This window comes from Triturus cristatus, chromosome 3_2 (assembly GCF_964204655.1).
Source record: "Triturus cristatus chromosome 3_2, aTriCri1.1, whole genome shotgun sequence".
NCBI classification, from domain to species: domain Eukaryota; kingdom Metazoa; phylum Chordata; class Amphibia; order Caudata; family Salamandridae; genus Triturus; species Triturus cristatus.
This window is the reverse complement of record NC_140584.1, coordinates 590,031,753-590,050,222: the sequence shown is the minus strand read 5'-3', so window position 1 is coordinate 590,050,222 and position 18,470 is coordinate 590,031,753. Positions and strand designations below refer to the sequence as shown.

The following is an 18,470-nucleotide window of genomic DNA, read 5'->3' as shown; positions in this document are numbered from 1 at the left end:
GGCAGGCGGCCCAGAAGGTTGCCTGCCCTTGGATCACCCGTAAGATAACCCACCATATTACATAACGGTGTATGTAATAAACCTGCAGCAGTTTTTTCCCCAAACAAAAAAAATGTGTGGTGTGTTTATTTATTGGCATGCATGCTATGTGTGGGGGGTAGGTAGTGTTGCCCTTGGTGGTGCTATGCAGCTGCCCGAGGCCCCCGCAGGGGGCCACTAAAGAGGGCAGCCCTCTAGTGCCACTGGGGCTCCCCACACCCCCCTCATGGCGGGGACCCTGGGAGATGTCTCCCCCCCCAGCCTTGTGCGGCGCACTAGGTGGCGTCACTTCCAGTGCGCGAGGACTGGGGGAGGTCTATTTAGGCCTCCCCCACCATCCAGACGTCCTCTTTCGCGTACCGGACACGCCGTCTCCCACCCTACCGTTTACCTGGCGTGGTTGTGGCAGACAGGAGGCATAGAATGTTGTAATGTTGTCCTTTTTCGTTGCATATGGAGTTACAGGGCGGTCTGTAAGCAAATGGGTACAGAAGGGTACCCCTCCGCGGCACCATAGAGGGTGCCAGAGCCAAAGACCAGGAGCCTCATGGGAGGTTCCTGAAAATCATGTTGGCGCCCCGTTAGTCCTTCGGGTGGTTGTGGGCCTGAACAACCAGGGCCTTGCCTTGCCTTGCTACGCTCTGCCGTGAAAGGGGCGTGAGTAATAAGGGACCATGCGTCACGTGATCCGGGAAGAGGATCACAAGAAGGGGCAGCACAGATGGGGTTCGCCCCAGTGCTGCTTGGCTCATCAGGCGGGCAGGCGGCCCAGAAGGTTGCCTGCCCTTGGATCGCTCGTAAGATAACCCATCATATTACATAACAGTGTATGTAATAAACCTGCAGCTGTTTTTTCCCAAACAAAAAAAATGTGTGGTGTGTCTATTTATTGGCATGCATGCTATGTGTGGGGGGTGGGTAGGGTTGCCCTTGGTGGTGCTATGATCTTTAGCACCTTCAGGCCTTGGTTATTTCAAGCGAATAGCATCTTTTTTGACAATTGTTGCAGAGAGTGTTGTTGGAACCGGCAGGTCTGGTTGGCTAGCTCGTAGCCAGGCTGAACTACCTACTGCTTCCGTAAAGGCCTGGCTATTACACTCGCTGTATAGCCCGTGCTCACCCTTAGGCAGCTTGGCACTGAGCAGTCAGGCTCACTACAGAGGTAATGTGTAAAGAAAAGGCACAACAGCCACTTGCGATTAATGCACTGAGTGTCACAAAAGAGACTTCAACCAGGATGTATGTTAAAACCATTATATTCAACACACATATTCAGTCATTATAACATGACCATCATATACTTTTGAGCATAAAACACAATCGGAAATATTACTAGCAGTACTAGGCCCACTCGTGTTGTTATGATTTTACTAGTATGCACACTGTGGATAATTCCTGATCCAACCCCTCCTCCCCCCAATTGAGAGAGAGAACCCTTGTGTGGGCATGATATCAAAATTATGTACATACACAAAAATAGGACATTGTTTAGCAGCACCACTGGCCGAAGCCACGCGGGAGAAACCCAATATCAAAAGGCTTTGCTTCTGGCACCAATCAATGTATAAGGCAGCACCTCCGGCCAGTGTCATGAATCTCAGAGGTTCCACACATGATCACTCTCACTCACACACACTCACTCCACACCACTACGCAGTGCGACAGGTATCAGCCAGTTCGTATGGCACGCTATTTCTGCTGCTCCCTCGGTGCTGAACCAATATTTTGTTGTGATTAAGGAAATAGAATACAAGTCTTGGACCAGACTTTGTGTTTGCTCCCATTTGGAGTTTTAAAAGTGCTTCCGCCAGATGGGAGAAAACTTCCCTGGTGCAGGCAGGGAAACTGCAGTGTCCCAGGTGTGGAATCCCCATGAAACAGCAAGTGAGCTGGACCCGGGTATGGGGTCCCTGGGGCCATTAAAGGCACTATGAGGGAGGTGGCGTGCCCCCTACCCATAATAATGAAATTGGACCCCCAGGGGATGGAGTCCCCTGGACGGAAATTGTTTAGGTGGGGGCCACACATCCCCTTCCCTCAATAATGAATTTGGGCCCAGGTGGGTGGGGTCCCCGGGGCCAAAAACAGCTCTGAGATAGAAGATCACACACCCCTTCCCTTCATTAAGCAATGCGGCCCCGGGCTGCCAATTTTTTCTCTGCGATCCCAAACGAATCCTGCGAGATTGCAGCAGAGACAACCAATTTTTTTGGGGGGGGGGGGGGTGGCCTCGGGGGTCCCTCTGGTTTCCCCCCATGGGGCCTAGGTAGGAAGGGTATCCCTACACTGCCCCTTGATATAATTTTTTTTGTACAAGTTCAGGACAGGGGACTAAGTCCCCAAATCTTTTAATGGCTGTCAGCTACATTTTTCTCATGTTGCTGGCAGCCAATCAGAGCACTCGCTCCAGCAGGAGTCTGACTGGAGCAAGATGGCCCATGGGGAAAAATCTCCCTGGGCCAATCAGAATGCTCTATTTTCAAATTGGGGCTCCTGTGAGACTCTCAAGATCCTCTCGCGGACCCAATCGTCCAGCTATACAAATATTTTTGTACCTTAAGTACCGAATGGACTTGCACAAAATCACAAAAAGATCTAGCTTCCTGCCAAATTTGGTGTAATGCCGTTCAGCAGTTTTTGCTCTTGTCCCGCCTAAAGAAGTTTACGCAAATTGCGTTTTGGGACACCTCCTTTTTCTCTGCCTTGCTTGACGGATCGCCCAGACAGTTTTGTGAAGAATCATCAAACGGCGCCAAAGTTTTTAGCAAATCAAAAAAAGTATTTCCTATGGATACGCTGGCTTAACTATAACATCCCAGTGGTGACTAAGACTGGGTAGCATATATATATTGGCGGTTGCCAGTAGGTAGTTATAGTTTGGACCTACCTTCCATACAAAAGCATTTTTTTTGTTTTGCTGATAAATTTGACACTGTTTGATGAATCTTCACAAAATTATCAAAACGAGTTTGCCACTCACCTCAGCTCTGGAAAGTTTTGGGGTGATTCGTTAGACACAACTACAGCCCGAACCGCTGAATGGAAGTACATAAAATTTGGCAGAAGGCTAGATCTTGGTTCGGAAAGAGCTCTTTTTGTAATTTTATGTTAATCTGTTCATTAGTTTTGGAGACCAGACGATCCGACACATCTCATAGATCTCATGAGATCTGATTGGATGCCACCACTGCAACCACAAAATGGTGGCAGCCATCTTGGGACTCAGGACTCAGCCCAAGTCCCCAGAAAATGGGGAAAAAAACTGAAAAGGGCAGGGTAGGAATACCATAAACCCCTAGACCTCGAGATGGGTTACTACAGGGACCCAGCCTGTGGCCAATTTTTTTTTTATTTGACTTCGAATTCGCAGATAATTGTGAATCCACAGTAAGCATTTTTTTTTTTAAAACAAACGCAGGCTCCTAAGGTTGTTTATCCTAATGCCCCCATGGTTGCTCCAGATCCTGGGGGGATTATGCGCAATATAATTGGTGGAGAGGAGTGCGCATGAGCTCCTCCCCAGACTGATTTCAGCCCCAGGGACCCCATACCCTGGCTGATATTCATAAGGGGAGGGGGCCCCCGTTTCCATGCCAATTTTGGCCCCAGGAACCTCATTTCCTTTGGCCTATCCTTATTTTAAATTGGGAGGGGGCATGCTGCTCCCCGCCCTGGCCTTTTTAGAAAGGGTGGGCATGTGATCCACCTCCTGGAACCATTAATGTCCCTTGGGGACCCCATCCCCCAGGGCCGGCTCCAGCTATGTCCTGGTGTCCCTACCGCCAGGAATAGTGGTTTTACTGCCTTCACTGAAGTGGGCAGGAAAACCACCACCACTAAGCAAGAGCAAACACATAGTCCGCTCCCAGCTGGTGGGAGCTTCAAATATGTGTCCACCCACTGACAGCGGACTTCAGATCTTTTTCCCTGCCCGCAGAGATGCGGGCAGGGAAAAAGATCTGAATATTACCCAACCAGCAGGAAGCAGCATTTTTAGCCCTAAGGTAACTATAACTTGCGCCCTTGCCATGCACTACTAATTAGCCCACATATAATATAACATAACATTTTCTATGACATCATTGATGATATCACTTCACCATTTGCTGTAAAAGTATTGATAAGAAAACTGTGCATGGTGGAGGCACGAGTTATAGTTACCCTGGGGCAGGAGTTACAGTTACGTGAGATAACTCTAACTATAATTGCTGGATTTCCATAGTTTTCTTTGTGTACAATCTGAACCAATCTATAACGTTCCTGTAATCTTTGCTTCTTTAGTGAGTTTCTAAGGTTTTTTAAATTCTATTTCCTAACTATAATGTCCCTGTAACTTTTGCTTTTTTCAGTGAATATATATATATATATATATATATATATTACCTACTGGCGGTCGCCAGTAGGTAGTTATAGTTAGGACCCTGTTTCCATAGGAAAACCGCAACATTCTATTTTGAATAACTTTGGCGCCGGTCGACGAATCCTCGCGAAATTTTCAAAATAGGTGGGGCGCTACGCTCCGCTCCTACCCTGAAAGTCTCGGGGGGATTCATCAAGCGGGGGCTGAGATAAAAGGGGGGTCCCAAAACGCGTTTTTCCCATGCATTTTTCCATAGGACCTTTAGACACAGCTACAGCCCGAACGGCTGAACAGAGTTCCTTGAAATTTGGCAGAGAGGTAGTCTACAGGTCAAGGAAGTGCCTTTTGTAGGTTTGGTGTAAATCTGTTCAGTAGATTCTGAGAAAATAGCCTTTAAATCAATATATATATCTGAGCCAGCTTACGGTGCGCTTACGGTGCGCTTACCGTACGCGTACGGTGACGTGCGCGAGCGCGATTCTGATTGGCTGTTCGATCTAAGTAAACATTCGAATCGGTCGAAACCAGGAAGCGGCGGCCGCCATTTTCTCTCTCGCACTCTGAGGGGGGCAGCAAAAACAAAGACAAAAACCATCTAAAGGGGCAGTATATTCAGTTCTTAACCACCCAGCATCGATATAGGTGTCCCCATAAAACCCGCAAGGCCAAAAAAACAATTTTATTTTTTTTCGAAAAATCGCCGATTACGCTTACCGTACGCGTACGGTTAAAATAATGTTAAAAAAAACAAATTATCCACACTATCCCCACCCCGTGTGCAAATGGTGCCCGAAGGGCACCATTTGAGCATGGCATATATATATTTCGAAAATACAAATGAATACCTTTTCACAACGAAGCGCATAATATGTCCCCCATGTGCGCACGGTGCGCGAAGCGCATCGTGCGTACATGGCCCATCCCGCGTAACGTGGGCACGCGGTGCGCGCAGCGCACCGCGTGACCACCGTGCGTGCACGGCACTAACTGCGTAAAGTGGGCGCGCGGTGCGCGAAGCGCACCGCGTGCTCACTGTGCACGCACGGTGCGCGAAGCGCACCGTGCGCGCACGGAACGAACTGCGTTAACTGGGCGCGCACGCCACGAATGGCGTAAAGTAACTTAGCATTTAAAAAAACTTACAAATTCACTGAAAAAACCATAGGTTTCACACACGTTATAGTTAGGAATTAGCATTTAAAAAACCTTGCAAATTCACTGAAAAAACCATAGGTTTCACACAAGTTATAGTTAGCTGTACATTTCACTCGTAAAAAACCAATGAAATTCCCCCGTTATAGTTAGTGCAGGCAACTATAACTCACGCGACCGCAATCCTCTGCTGATGACATATGTGTCTTTATGAAAAAAAAATATTTTTAATATATGTATAGCTAAAATTTAATGGAAGAAGACATGGGCAAATAAGTGTCTAAATACAGTATTAGCATCAGCAGAGGATTGCGGTCGCGTGAGTTATAGTTGCCTGCACTAACTATAACGGGGGAATTTCATTGGTTTTTTACGAGTGAAATGTACAGCTAACTATAACTTTTGTGAAACCTATGGTTTTTTCAGTGAATATATATATATGTGTGTGCATAAATTAGAAACGCGCATATATTGAAAAGAAACAGCTGGCAATTCAATCCTACAGCTCCCACCCTAAACGCCTAATAAACAGCATACCATATGGAGAAATGCTGCGATTAAAGCGGGTATGCAGCACTTTAACTGATCTCAAAGTCACTCAAGAATCAAGTAAAACCAGATTGTTAGAAAGGGGATACCCATTAAAAATCATTGAACTAGCTATCTCTAAAACCATGGCTGTGGATAGAAAGATTTTATTGCAGGATAAACAAACAGTTAACAGCGCTGAGAGTAGTGATGTGACTGACAAAACTAATTCAAAGGAAGAGTTTCGCCTCATTATGGGTTTCAGCAAACAACATAAGGCAATTCACAAAATCATCCAATCGTGTTGGCCGCTAGTATTGTGTGATCCGGTAATAGGACCCCTGCTACCGCAGAGGGTGTCCATTACCTACAGCAAGGCACCATCCATGAGAGATTGTTTGATATCCACCAATCCTGAAATCATGGAAAAAACCTCATGGTTACAAACACACAAAGGTTTCTTCAAATGTAAGACGTGTAAAGCTTGTATTTATGGAATTAATACGGTGACCTATACCATCCCTTTTTGCAATGTGAAATAGAAAATAACTAAACTTTTAACTTGCAAAACGGAATTTGCTATGTATGTATTGATGTGCCCTTGTGGCTTAAAATATATTGGGAGTACCAAACTCCAGGTCCACAAGCGTGTCTTACAACACCTCCGTGCAATCACTAATGAAGACAATACATACCCTGTTGCAAGGCATTTAAAAAAATTCCCCCACTCTAATAATAGAGATCTCAGTTACTTCGTAATAGATGCAGTACCCCCTAGCAGAAGAGGTGGTGACCGTGAATACAAAATCAGGAGTCTTGAAACAAGATACATTATACAATTAGACACCAAGCACCCTAACGGTCTTAATGTGACGGAAGATCTTTATACATGCTTATAAATACTTTCTATGCAATTCTTTATTTGTGCCCGATAGATGTAGCAACACTACCAATGTATCATCCACAGGCAGTCCAATATACAAACACACAGGGTATTTTATCCTTCAATATTAAATATGTTTGACATGTTTCTTTTATCTAAGTTTTTATGGAATGTAACATATCTATATATATATATTTATATATTTATTTATTTATTTGTACAATCGTATTCTTGTCAATACCATATAGGTGTGTCTATAATATGTCAAGTATATTCATACAGTAACATATACACACAAGTTTACCCAACCTGGTTAATTACTCAATTGAGGTATCACCAAGTTGACATTGGGTAGGACTTTGCCTTTTTCATCATTTACAGTATTTAATTAGGATTTGGAATTTTAAACCTATTCTCTTTACTTACCCCATATCTATTATCTAATTTGGGCACAGTATTTGCACATTTCTGAATGAACAGCCAACATTTAGAGTCACACATTGGCGGACCTTTAGAACACAATTTGTGTTGCTTGAAAGCATATGGCCATATTCTAAAGGTCACAAATATCGTTACCATGTTTCCTGACGTTTTATATACTATGTTTTACTTATCATGCTTTACACACTGTATTTTACCTTTATGCTGACGATCACTTTATTAGTCTACCCAAACCCAAACATACTTCAAATTTTGGACATGTTCTCAGGTTTTAACATTTAATATTTAATTGTACTCATGACTTGTTTCGGGTTTTAACAAGAAAACTTCAATGTAATATTCACATGATTTCACTATTGTTATTTGCACATAATGATGTTCTACCCCAGGGTGACCGAGAATTTACAAGTAGCAATTGGTTTTAAACCCAGACATATAAAATACAATATGACCAAATAGTACAACAAAATGACATTTGCAACTCTACAATTTTGGTGATTTTAATGGACCTAGAACCAGTTATATGTTCTTATGATTTACCATTCGAAATGCAGGCTTTATGACTTTTATATTGTATGAGTATTTTTTCTATGCACGGTGACTTTAAATTCACGAAAAAAAGGTATCCATGTTGAGTGAACAAGGCTCGCCAGAGCCGAAATGCGTATCGACGACAATGGAAGAATAAAAATTTCGTAAGCACTTACTTTGGGTCTGTGTCCATCATTGGTTCCCTGTGTATCCGGAATCCTGTTGGAAAGAAGTCATATATATATATATATATATATATATATATATATATATATATATATATACACATTTTTTATTTATTTTTTCACTGAAAAAGCTAAAGGTTAAAGTAACGTTATAGTTAAGTGTGATAAAAAGATGTTTTGGTTCTGCACGGCCCCCCCTTCCTTTTTGTAAATCTTTCAGCCCCCGAGGATGGAGTCCTCCAAGCCTATCAAGGCTCTGAAAGGGGAGCCACGTGGGCCTCCTCTCATGTTTTTTAAACCATTCTTCCCCAGAGGATGGGGTCCCTTGGGCCTATTAGGGTTCGGAGTGGGAGCACATGTGCCCCCTCCCCTTATTTTGTAGAACGTCCCCAGGGGATAGGGTCCCCAGGGCCTCCTCGAGGCTCAGGGAGGGGAGTCATGTGCCCCCATCCCCTATAAATATAAAGTGCTGCCCCCCCTGGCCTTGGCCCTCATATTTTCTTTTAAAAATAGCACCAGAGCCTGTGTTTTTTCAATTTTGCCTCAGATTTGCAGATTGTCTGAGGATTTGCAGCAACTTAAAAAAAAAAAAACATTTTTGGCCCCAGGTGGGACCCACTAGACCGAGGAGGTCAGGGTATCCCTACCCTGTTCCCTTATGTATTTTTGTCACTTTTTATTTAGGACTCGGAACTAAGTTCAGAGTCTTAAGATGACTGCCGACACGTTGTTAATGTGGTGGCAGCCAATCAAATCTCCCCATGAAAAACATTTCCCCTATTATCTACTTGTGAAAAATTGTAAACATTTTTTCCAATACTGACAGTCATTGCTTATCCCAGAACTCTCAATTAATGATCTCTTATTGTGAGAGCTGAACTCAAGCAAGCTTTAACATATGCAGGGTTCATTGCTGTGATTCTAAAAGGTACATCACATATGAATACCTTTTACAAACATCATCAGAAACAAGTTCTGTGACAAGGAGAACCTATGGCATAAGACAGCATCTTACATGTTGTTCAACATGTGTTATGTATGTCATTCATTGCAAACACCAAGGCTGTAAAAAACAGGATGTAGGCCATATAGTTAATTACCTCCATACACGATTCAGGAATCACATATCAGTAATAATTAATAAAAAACGTAACCAGCCTGTCCCTAATCCTGGGGCGGCCCCTGGGTTTGCCACACCACGATGGCCGCAGGTAAGAGCGGGGGTTAGGCCGCTGCCCCCAAAACTTGTACCGCCTGAGGCGGAACACCCACCCCCCTTCTTGCTACACCAATATGACAATCATTTGAACTGCGTGGACAATTTCTCATCAGATTTGAAGATTTTCCATGTGAAACATGTCTTTAATGAAGAACTACTGGACTCCAGAGAAAACGTCTGTATGTACCATTTAAAATCATTGCATCTAGATGGGCTGAAAAGCACTGACAATACCACCTGATTACTACACATCTCAAGAGATATCAGGACTGCTCTGATTCCATATTCGAAATGGAATCTTCACTTGTAATGCTTTTTGAAAATCCAGCATTGTCAGCCGTGCAGTTACTGAGCAAACAATCTTGGCGGAAACCAAAACATAGTAGTGGCAATATATATTCTTGTTCTTTTCTTTGGTGATCGGTGATGGTCACTTCTTTCTGGAATATTTTATTTCTTTGTGACTTATTGTATCTTTAAGATCCAAATGTTTTCCCTGGCTTGCTGTTGTTTTCTTCTGACCCTTCATCTTCTAAGATATATATACATATACATGTATATATATATATCACATATCCACGTTCCTGGCCCGTCTCCTTCCTGGCGGGACCTCCCAGGTACGGACCTCACCACACTTGAAAATACACGATTCAAGACGGCTCCTTTTCAAAGTGCAGTGCTTTATTCCATTATAATTACAAGCTCCAATGCTGTTCAGGCGTAGTGCCTGCCATGACACGTCTCGATCGCGTACCCACGATCTTGATCACATGGATATATAGATATATATAGACGATAGGGCTGAATTTAAGCTTTAGGTGTGGGTATTGGTAAAAGGTGGTAAGGGAAATTTGGTAATTTTAGGGTTATGGGGTGGGTAGTGATGAAGGGTAGCAAGGGCCATTTTAGGGTTTAAGGGTATATAGTAGTAAAGGTAATTTTAGGGTTTTGGAATAGTGTTAAAGGGATGTAAGGGTAAATTTAGAGTTTAGGGGTGGGTAGTGGTACAGGATGGTAAGGGTACATTAAGGGTGGAAAGTGGTAAGGCTTAAGGGGGTATAGTGGTATGGATAATTATACAGTTTTGAGGTGGGTAGTACGAAAGGGCGGTTAGGAGTATATAAAAAGCAGAGGTCTTGGAGCGGGTTCCTCTCTAAAAAAAGAAAAAAATATATTACGTGTAGGGGTGGGTTGCAGTAAAGGCAGGTTAGGAGTAAATTAAAAAAGGGAGGGTTTAGGAGGTTCTCAACAAAAACGAAAATAATGTATTTAATATTAAATATATATGTATATATTTATATATATAGGGGTTTTACGTACCCTATTATACTTACCATGTGTGGTAAAGGCTACGTGGAAAAGACATGTGTGATAAAGGCATGCTTTGTAACGTCATACAACCATGACATGGGCCCTTTGGTGTCCCTCCGGAATACCTCAAGAGTGTGGTCAATCCCAGTGGCACCACCCTTAGAAAAGTGGTGCTCGGGCGTGCATAGGTGTATGCTTGCTGAAAAATACATGTATGAGGGCAGAGGTTCCCTTAACATGCAGGAGAAAAACTGAGGCCCGTGGAAGATGTTATAGAGACATACCCTAGCAGTAAAAATAAGTGAGAGGATGAGGTCTTTACCATATACCGCAAAATGAAAAAGATGAAGAAAAGAAAGTTGGATTGATATCAGCTTTATTATGCGCAAATGTGATGTACTCCAGGCAAACAGCATGAGAGACCTGATACCACAAACCCACGAGTCTCGACTTTCTGTGGATCAAGCGCTTTATTTGCTCTGTCTATTAATTTCCATATAATGAAATTATAAAAAAAAAAATCAGAAATAATAGTGGTGTGGCTGCTTAAAGATACACATGCATGTGGCATCATGAAAGCGAGAATGAAAACAGAAAGGTTTTTTTTATTTGAGGCGGGGTTTATTGCATTATTTACTGTGAGAACGGATGCAATACATGAGATCAAATGCGGGGGAGTTGAGGGGGAAACTGCTCTTGGATGTAGGTGAAGGGATAGCGAGACCTCGGAAAATTACAGAGCCGTGAACAAAACTTTGTACATCTCCACCCAAGTGAAATCTACAACAAGCAATGGCAGTGACGATAGGCCTGGTTTGTTATAAATGAAAGCGCCTCTTCTGCCACTCATAGGTTTAAGCACTCAGCAACTCATATATGTGTAACTGACACTCATGCATACACTCATTCACCCACTGCTCATTCTTGCATTCCAACCCTTTCCTAATCACAATAAAACACAAACTCAACAGCTTATACAAGATTAATTGAAAGTGGAAAAAAGAAAACGTGCAGAGGTACTGTATATAGTGTTTCTTTGTGTTAAAGTTCCTGCATGGCTGCCACACCTCGAACCAATGTGTTGGCCACCTTAGAATTGAAAAACAATGACATTCTACAGACAACAACATTCCATGATGGCCGTCTGGTTTAGAGGTAGTTGCCATGTGTGATGCGGTGCACTGCACGGGAAATGAGCTGCAAGGAAGTGGCCTCTTAGCATTGTCTGTGGATCTGTAATATAGTCTGAAGATATAATCGTCTTAATAAATAAGCCAGGCCTTCTGTCTTTGTGCTAGCATTTCATAATAGACAGATCAGACCAATGGTATCTGGATTTACTTTTCACAGCAAAATAATCAGGCCTACAGCCTTTATCGTATTCTTTTAACAATAAATACAGCCTTTATCGTATTCTTTTAACAATAAATATGGCAGGCCTACTTCCTTTATCATAACTTTATAAATGAATATATAACTATGTCAGCCTTGCTGTCAAGCCAGACCTAAAAAGGAAACGGAGCCATTAATGCCATTTACGTGTTGCTCCTTCCTGTACCTTCAGACCACAGAGAACCATTGCATGTTGCACCATTTATATTCATTAGATCCGTAACAGAACTTGGAGAAAAATACATTTTAGCTCCAAAAGGACCTAGAGACTTATGATTGTGTCACAAATGATCACAGCAGGAAATAGGCTGTTGTAGTTTTAATAATGTATATGCATTGAGGATTGTCGCTGCTGCTGTCCGTGGGCTTGGAAAGGGCCCTCACACGGTTTTGTCTCTTACAGCTGTACTTGGAATCAGGTGCCCGGGATCCACTGGTCACTTATGAAGGCGGCACACCCCCCTCCTCACCGGTGCAGGGTAAGCACAGCAGGGTTAGGACATAATGCGTTCCACTCTTTATGGTTTCTTCTCTCCCATGCTTTCGCTCCTTCGCCTTTCGTTTCTTCCTCGTTTCCTCTTGTTCCTGTCCATCCTTCCTTCCTATGCTTTCTGCCTTTCCATCTCATTACTGAAATCCTTCACTTATGGCCAGGCACCCCCAGCAAATAGCAGAAGGGCACCATTATCCACTTCAGGGGCAGGAGCCAAGGCAGGGAATCCCTTGTTTGTGTCGCCATGAAAGAGGGGCATGATGTTATCTGGAGGTGCCCAGGATGGGAACAGTTAAGGTGTCGAGAGGCGACGGTTCGGCCTCTTTTCCTCTCCACTGCGCCTCAGCACAGCGGTTCACAAGGAGCAGAGAGTCCTGGAGTTTTCTGCAGGTGTTTTCACCAGAGTCACAGTGGTCTATTGGCTGCACCAGCAGACCCTGTAATATTGCTTTGAGATGCTGCTTTCATAGGTGAGCGCGGTAGCTGGAGGGGCGTGGTGCATTGACAGACCCAAGACCTGCTGACCTTCAGGAGGCTACTCAAGACCTGGCTGTTCGATCAGTAGCGCCCCCCCCCCCCCTCCCAGCGCCTTGAGACCCTCACGGGTATGTAGTGCGCTCTACAAATGCTTGATTGATTGGGGGTGGTCATTAGCAAAGCCACAGTCCATGGTGGAGTATTACTAGGCCTGGGCGGTAAATTTCGTTCCGTTCGCGGAATTTGCAATATTTTTACATTTTCGCGTTCCGCGGAGAGCGCGAAAATGTCAAAACTTTCGCAACCTGCCGCGAAATGGAAGTATTTTTCTTGTTCGCGCTTTAAAAATGCATTCTCGTGTGCGCGATTGCGACTTACCGGGTCCCTGCGTTCGCCGATGAGTTTTCCTATCCGTTTGCGCGCCACAAGATGTTGGATTGTTGGTAGGCGGTCGCGCTATCCCGCGAGAGTTTGCGATCACGAACACGTCATTGCGATCGCGAACAGGAAATAAGCATCGTGAGCAAGATTAAAACGCCCATTAGCGACCCCATGGGCAAGTTCGAGATATATTACCCCGCGAGCATGCAAACACACATCGCGAACGGGCGGGAAAAGCAATCTCGCATCTTCGCGAAAGTTTCGCATGCTCGCGGAGATTTTGTGCAATTTCGTGATAATTTGCGAAAGTCAATTTCGCAAATTCTGCCCACCCTTTGGTATTACCTATTGGGGGGGGGGGCGGTGGGGGCAGCAGACCAGACCATTTTGTTGTGTGCAAAAGGACGCTTTATTGAAACAGGTGCACATTACAATGAACATCCCTGGCAACTGCCTCACAAAACTTAAAACCTCACTAATACATCCAAATACCTGACCCCACCCCGCCCCCCTACGATACCATGAACATGCTCCCACACTGCCATTACCATATAAGCAACAATACAATGCATTGCACTAAAATTATACCCTAATTATACACTTCAATTAGCCAACATCCTATGCCTGCCTCTCTACAACGGTAAATCAGCAGAATTCTATAACTGAACTTAAAATAACCTGCCTACCCATTCCCTGTCCATAAACCCAACTTCAATGATATCCCAAAAACTTCTAAACCCTGCCAAACTTTCAATAACCCCCACAAGGCACCTGTTCCAAGCGACAATACATGCTACCCCTTGCTCACCTGTCCCAAGAAAGGAAGCCTTACCAGAAAGAAAAAGGATAAAACCAGACCGAAAAATTCCCCAAAACGATGAAAAAAGTGGGAAGGGTGGGAGGGGAAAAAACCTAAACTACAGCACACTGTCCCAGCCACCAGGTCACCAAATCTAAAATGGTGGCTGGGAGAGGGCGCCCACAGTCCTTGTAGTTGGGCTACATCTTTGTAGCCCAATTCACAAAATGGAGGATCGGGGGTCTGCCCCCCGCCGCTCTCAAACCGCCTGGGGGGAGACCTCCCTTCGGTTGGCTGACCCCCCATTCACCCCTTGGAAGGGAGTGGGGAGAGCAGACCAGACCATTTTGTTGTGTGTAAAAGGCAGCTTTATTGAAACAGGTGCACATTACAATGAACATCCCTGGCAACTGCCTTACAAAATTTAAAACCTCACTAATACATCCAAATACCTGACCCTACCACCGCCCCACGATCCCAACACATTCCCCCACCCTGTCATTAACATATCAACAACAATACAATGCATTGCAGTAAAATTATATCTTAATTATACACTTCAATTAACCAACATCCTATGCCTGCCTCTCTACAACAGTAGATCAGCAAACTTTTATAACTGAACTTAAAATAACCTGTCTACCCTTTGCCTGTCCATAAACCGAACTTCAACGATAACCCAAAAACTTCTGCCAACCCTGGTAAACTTTCAATAAACCCCGCCACCCAGAAAATGGGAGGAGAGGATCTACTCCAATGTTCAACCCCCCACTTGCTATACCAGGCCCCAGGGACTCATTTAGAATGTCTCTGCACGTTCAGAGACCTAGACAAAACCTCCCTGATCTCTAAAACGTATAAATCCATGCCGAGCATGGAAAGATGCACTCCATCATCTCTGAAAATCTCCGTATGGCTAAATCGGCCAAAACCTAAGTACCTACAAAACGAGACATCTCCGTATTCACCTTCCGCCTTGCCTTGTCAATGGCACATGGATTAAAGGCACCCCGCTAAACCCTGCGAGGCACAAACTCTGTCCACATAACAAAGCAACCCGCCCACTGCTCTTTAATCAAGGCCACATCCTTCTTCATCGCCCTCATCAAAACAACTCCCTTTTCCCTGCACAAATCGTTTTCCCCAAGGTGAAGCACTAGAAGGTCTGGGCACCTGCCCCCTAACATCCAACTGTTGAGACAGGGTATCAACTCCTTCCACCTCATGCCCCCCTTCCCTTTTCACACAACCTTAAACATACGTTAATTGAAACCTATGTTGACACCAAAATAACTCTGGCGCGCTTGCACTTGCGCCCATTTTACAAAGGAGTGTCCCACAATCCAAATGGTCAATGCCTCCGCTTGGGGGCCGGGCCCTGAACCTGAAACAAGAAAAATTTGAATGAGACTCAGAAATGGACAGAGGACACATGCGCCTCCCCTGTATCCCGTCTAATGAAGACCAGCGACTTAAATGCATGATGTCCTCCCGGGCCCAGCCCCTAGTGCAGGCCTCCGTTGCAGCTCCAATTAAAAAATGAGTCCCAAAGCATGCCCCATCGACCCCGATGTGGTGTGAGGCCTTACGTAACACCACCCATAGCTGGTAATCTATCATCCTGTTTCCTTTTTCATGCCTAAACACCGCCCCCCCTCCACCCCGCCTGCCATAGTGAACCAACAGCATGCCAACGAAGCGGACATGTAACCTGTGGAACTGCCGCCTCTAACCTGACCCATCTACCCCTACCCCTTTGGTCTGTTTTTGACCTGGCTAACCAAATCTGCAAACCCTTCTCTTGTGGAATTACATCCTGCCACACTACCCCTCACCTCCATTCTTGTTACCCAATAATTCTGACACTCTGAGTGCCCCGAAAAACATCCAAACCATTAATGTCGAAAACCAAAAAGTCTCTATGTCATCCCTATACACAACTGGCAAAACCTCAATTACGTGAGCAAAAATTTACTAAGAAAGCAGTTTCCTGAGCTGCCGCCCCCAGCTTTCTGCGTGGCCCACCCCTCAAGGATTCTCGTCCCAGTTCCCCGGCTGTCGGAGGATAATCTCACAGCAATTTGCCCATGAACGCTATCCCAGCTAGCCTCCCAGCGATTTTAACCCTGGATAAACCCCGGTCGATGAGATCCAGAATGAGCTGAATGACATCCTCCGACCGCCGCCAGACCTCAAGGCACCTCTGGGCACCTGACTTCACAATCTCCTTCCATGACAGCCTGTATGAAGCCCAAGTGGATGCCGCCAACCAGCCTACCACCAATTCTAGCATCCTACGTTGCCTACGTAATACAAATGATGGGGCATTGGCGTCCGCGTCCTGTCTGCCTCCTTGGCCAGCCCACGGAATCTCCCCCACTGCGAATGAGACAAAGCATCAGACGTGTAATGCCCTGAAAGCAATATCATGTCTCAGGCACCCCAGCAGGAAGACCCTTAGCAACTTCAATACCTGCTCTTTCCTTGCTGACGGTCTATTCACTATTTCGACCACTGCCATGTTGTCCACTCTAAACATTACTTTCTTGTGAGCTAACTCCTCCCCCCACAGCGTTATTGCTACTACTAGGGGAAAAAATTCCAAAAAGGCTATGCTTCTGACCCAGGCGCTCCTTTCCAAAGTGGCGGCCACTGTTCCACGCACCAACTTTCTTGCCAGAACAGGCCAAAGCCTTTGCGGCCTACTGCAGCCGAATAAATGTGCACGTCCCATGTCAAATCTTGCTCCCTTGCCAGTGGCCCGCCATTGAATGACTGCAGAAATACAGGCCACATCCTCAAGTCCTCTTTGACCCCAGCGGAGAGGCGCACATGGTGGTGTGGTAAGATTTGCCCTGCCAATGCACGTCCCAACCTGCGGCAAAAAGTCCTCCCCGCCCTCACTACTCTGCACACAAAGTTGAGATTTCCCAACAATGCTTGTATGGCCTTTGAATACATGTTTCTCAACAAATCCAGTATTTTCTTCTTTTACAGGCACATGCATCAACGGCTTTTGCATGGTGCGATTCGCAAAAATCAGCCGTTTGCGCTCGCAACTTGGCCTTTAGCGGTGCATGAAAGTGTTTGGCAAGCGCAATGTAAGAATTCATAATTTTTTGCGAGTTCCTAAATTGCAATTGCATTTAAGAAATCGCAATTTGCGATTCCTTAAATACAATCCTAGAAGTAGTTTGAAATAGCGATTTCGCTATTTGGGACCGCAAATTACAATGAAATCAAACTGGTCTGTAATTTGCTAAAACTTTGAAAAATGCAATAAAATGCATTTTTCAAAGTTTCAGGTTACACATACATGCCCTTGGGGCATGTGTGTGCGCAACATGGGTGCACATCACAATTTTAGGGGTGCAACAGGGTGTCCTTTTGACACCTTTGCCCCCTTGAAATTGCATGCGCAATTTGCGAGTACATATTGGTACTCGCAAATTGCGCATTCAATTTCCTATTCATTCCTATTGGCCTGTAGGCCCATTGGAATGAATGGGAAGCCATTCCTTAATTGCGACTCTCAATTTGCGAGTCGCAATTAAGGAATGTTTAGAAATCGCTATTTTAATAGCGATTTCTACATGCATAGGCTTTTGAGAGTCCCTAATTGCGATTCCTTAATAATCACAATTTAGGACTCGCAAAAGCATTTTTTGATACATGTACCCCTTTCTCTTCTGGCAAGTGAGCCCGCATTGCCATAGAATCAATTTCAATGTCCAGAAATGACAGAGCCGTACTCGGGCCCATTGTCTTTTCTGGTGCCAAAGGCACCCCCAGTTGCTCCATTAGCTCATGGAAATTGTCCAGTGCTGCCTGGCATTCCGTGGAGCCTGGCGAACCTACAAAGAAGAAATCTTCTAGATAATGCGTCACTAGTTGATGACCTGTGCGCCGTGTAAATCACCAGTGCAAAAACGTGCTGAAGCACTCAAACGAAGCACATGACATAGAGCAACTCATCGGCAAAGCTTTGTCCATGTACCATTTTCCTTCAAAATGGATACCCAGAAGTTCCCAATCATCCGGTTGGACTGGAAGCAACCGAAAAGCCGATTTTATGACACATTTTGCCATTGGTGCAGTCGCGCCTGCGGTCACTGCAAGCAACATGGCCACGTCAACTGAGGAATACGATACTGAGGCCGCCTCCTTATCAATGAAGTCATTGACCGAAATCCCTTCTGGCTAAGACAAGTGCTGTATCAATCTGTATTGCCCCATTTCTTTTTTGGGTACTACTCCTATTGGCGAGACAAACAAGGTA

At 44.8% G+C, this 18,470-nt stretch overlaps 1 protein-coding gene across 2 annotated transcripts in view; it reads left to right on the top strand.

The window, feature by feature from the left end:
• Window positions 1–18,470, top strand: part of LCK (LCK proto-oncogene, Src family tyrosine kinase) — a 327,731-nt gene that overhangs the window by 138,425 nt on the left and 170,836 nt on the right. For both annotated transcript variants that reach the window (XM_085648416.1, XM_085648415.1), the window contains exon 3: window positions 12,445–12,520. In XM_085648416.1, coding sequence (XP_085504542.1) covers window positions 12,445–12,520 — 76 coding nt within the window. The remainder of the gene's footprint in view (window positions 1–12,444; window positions 12,521–18,470) is intronic.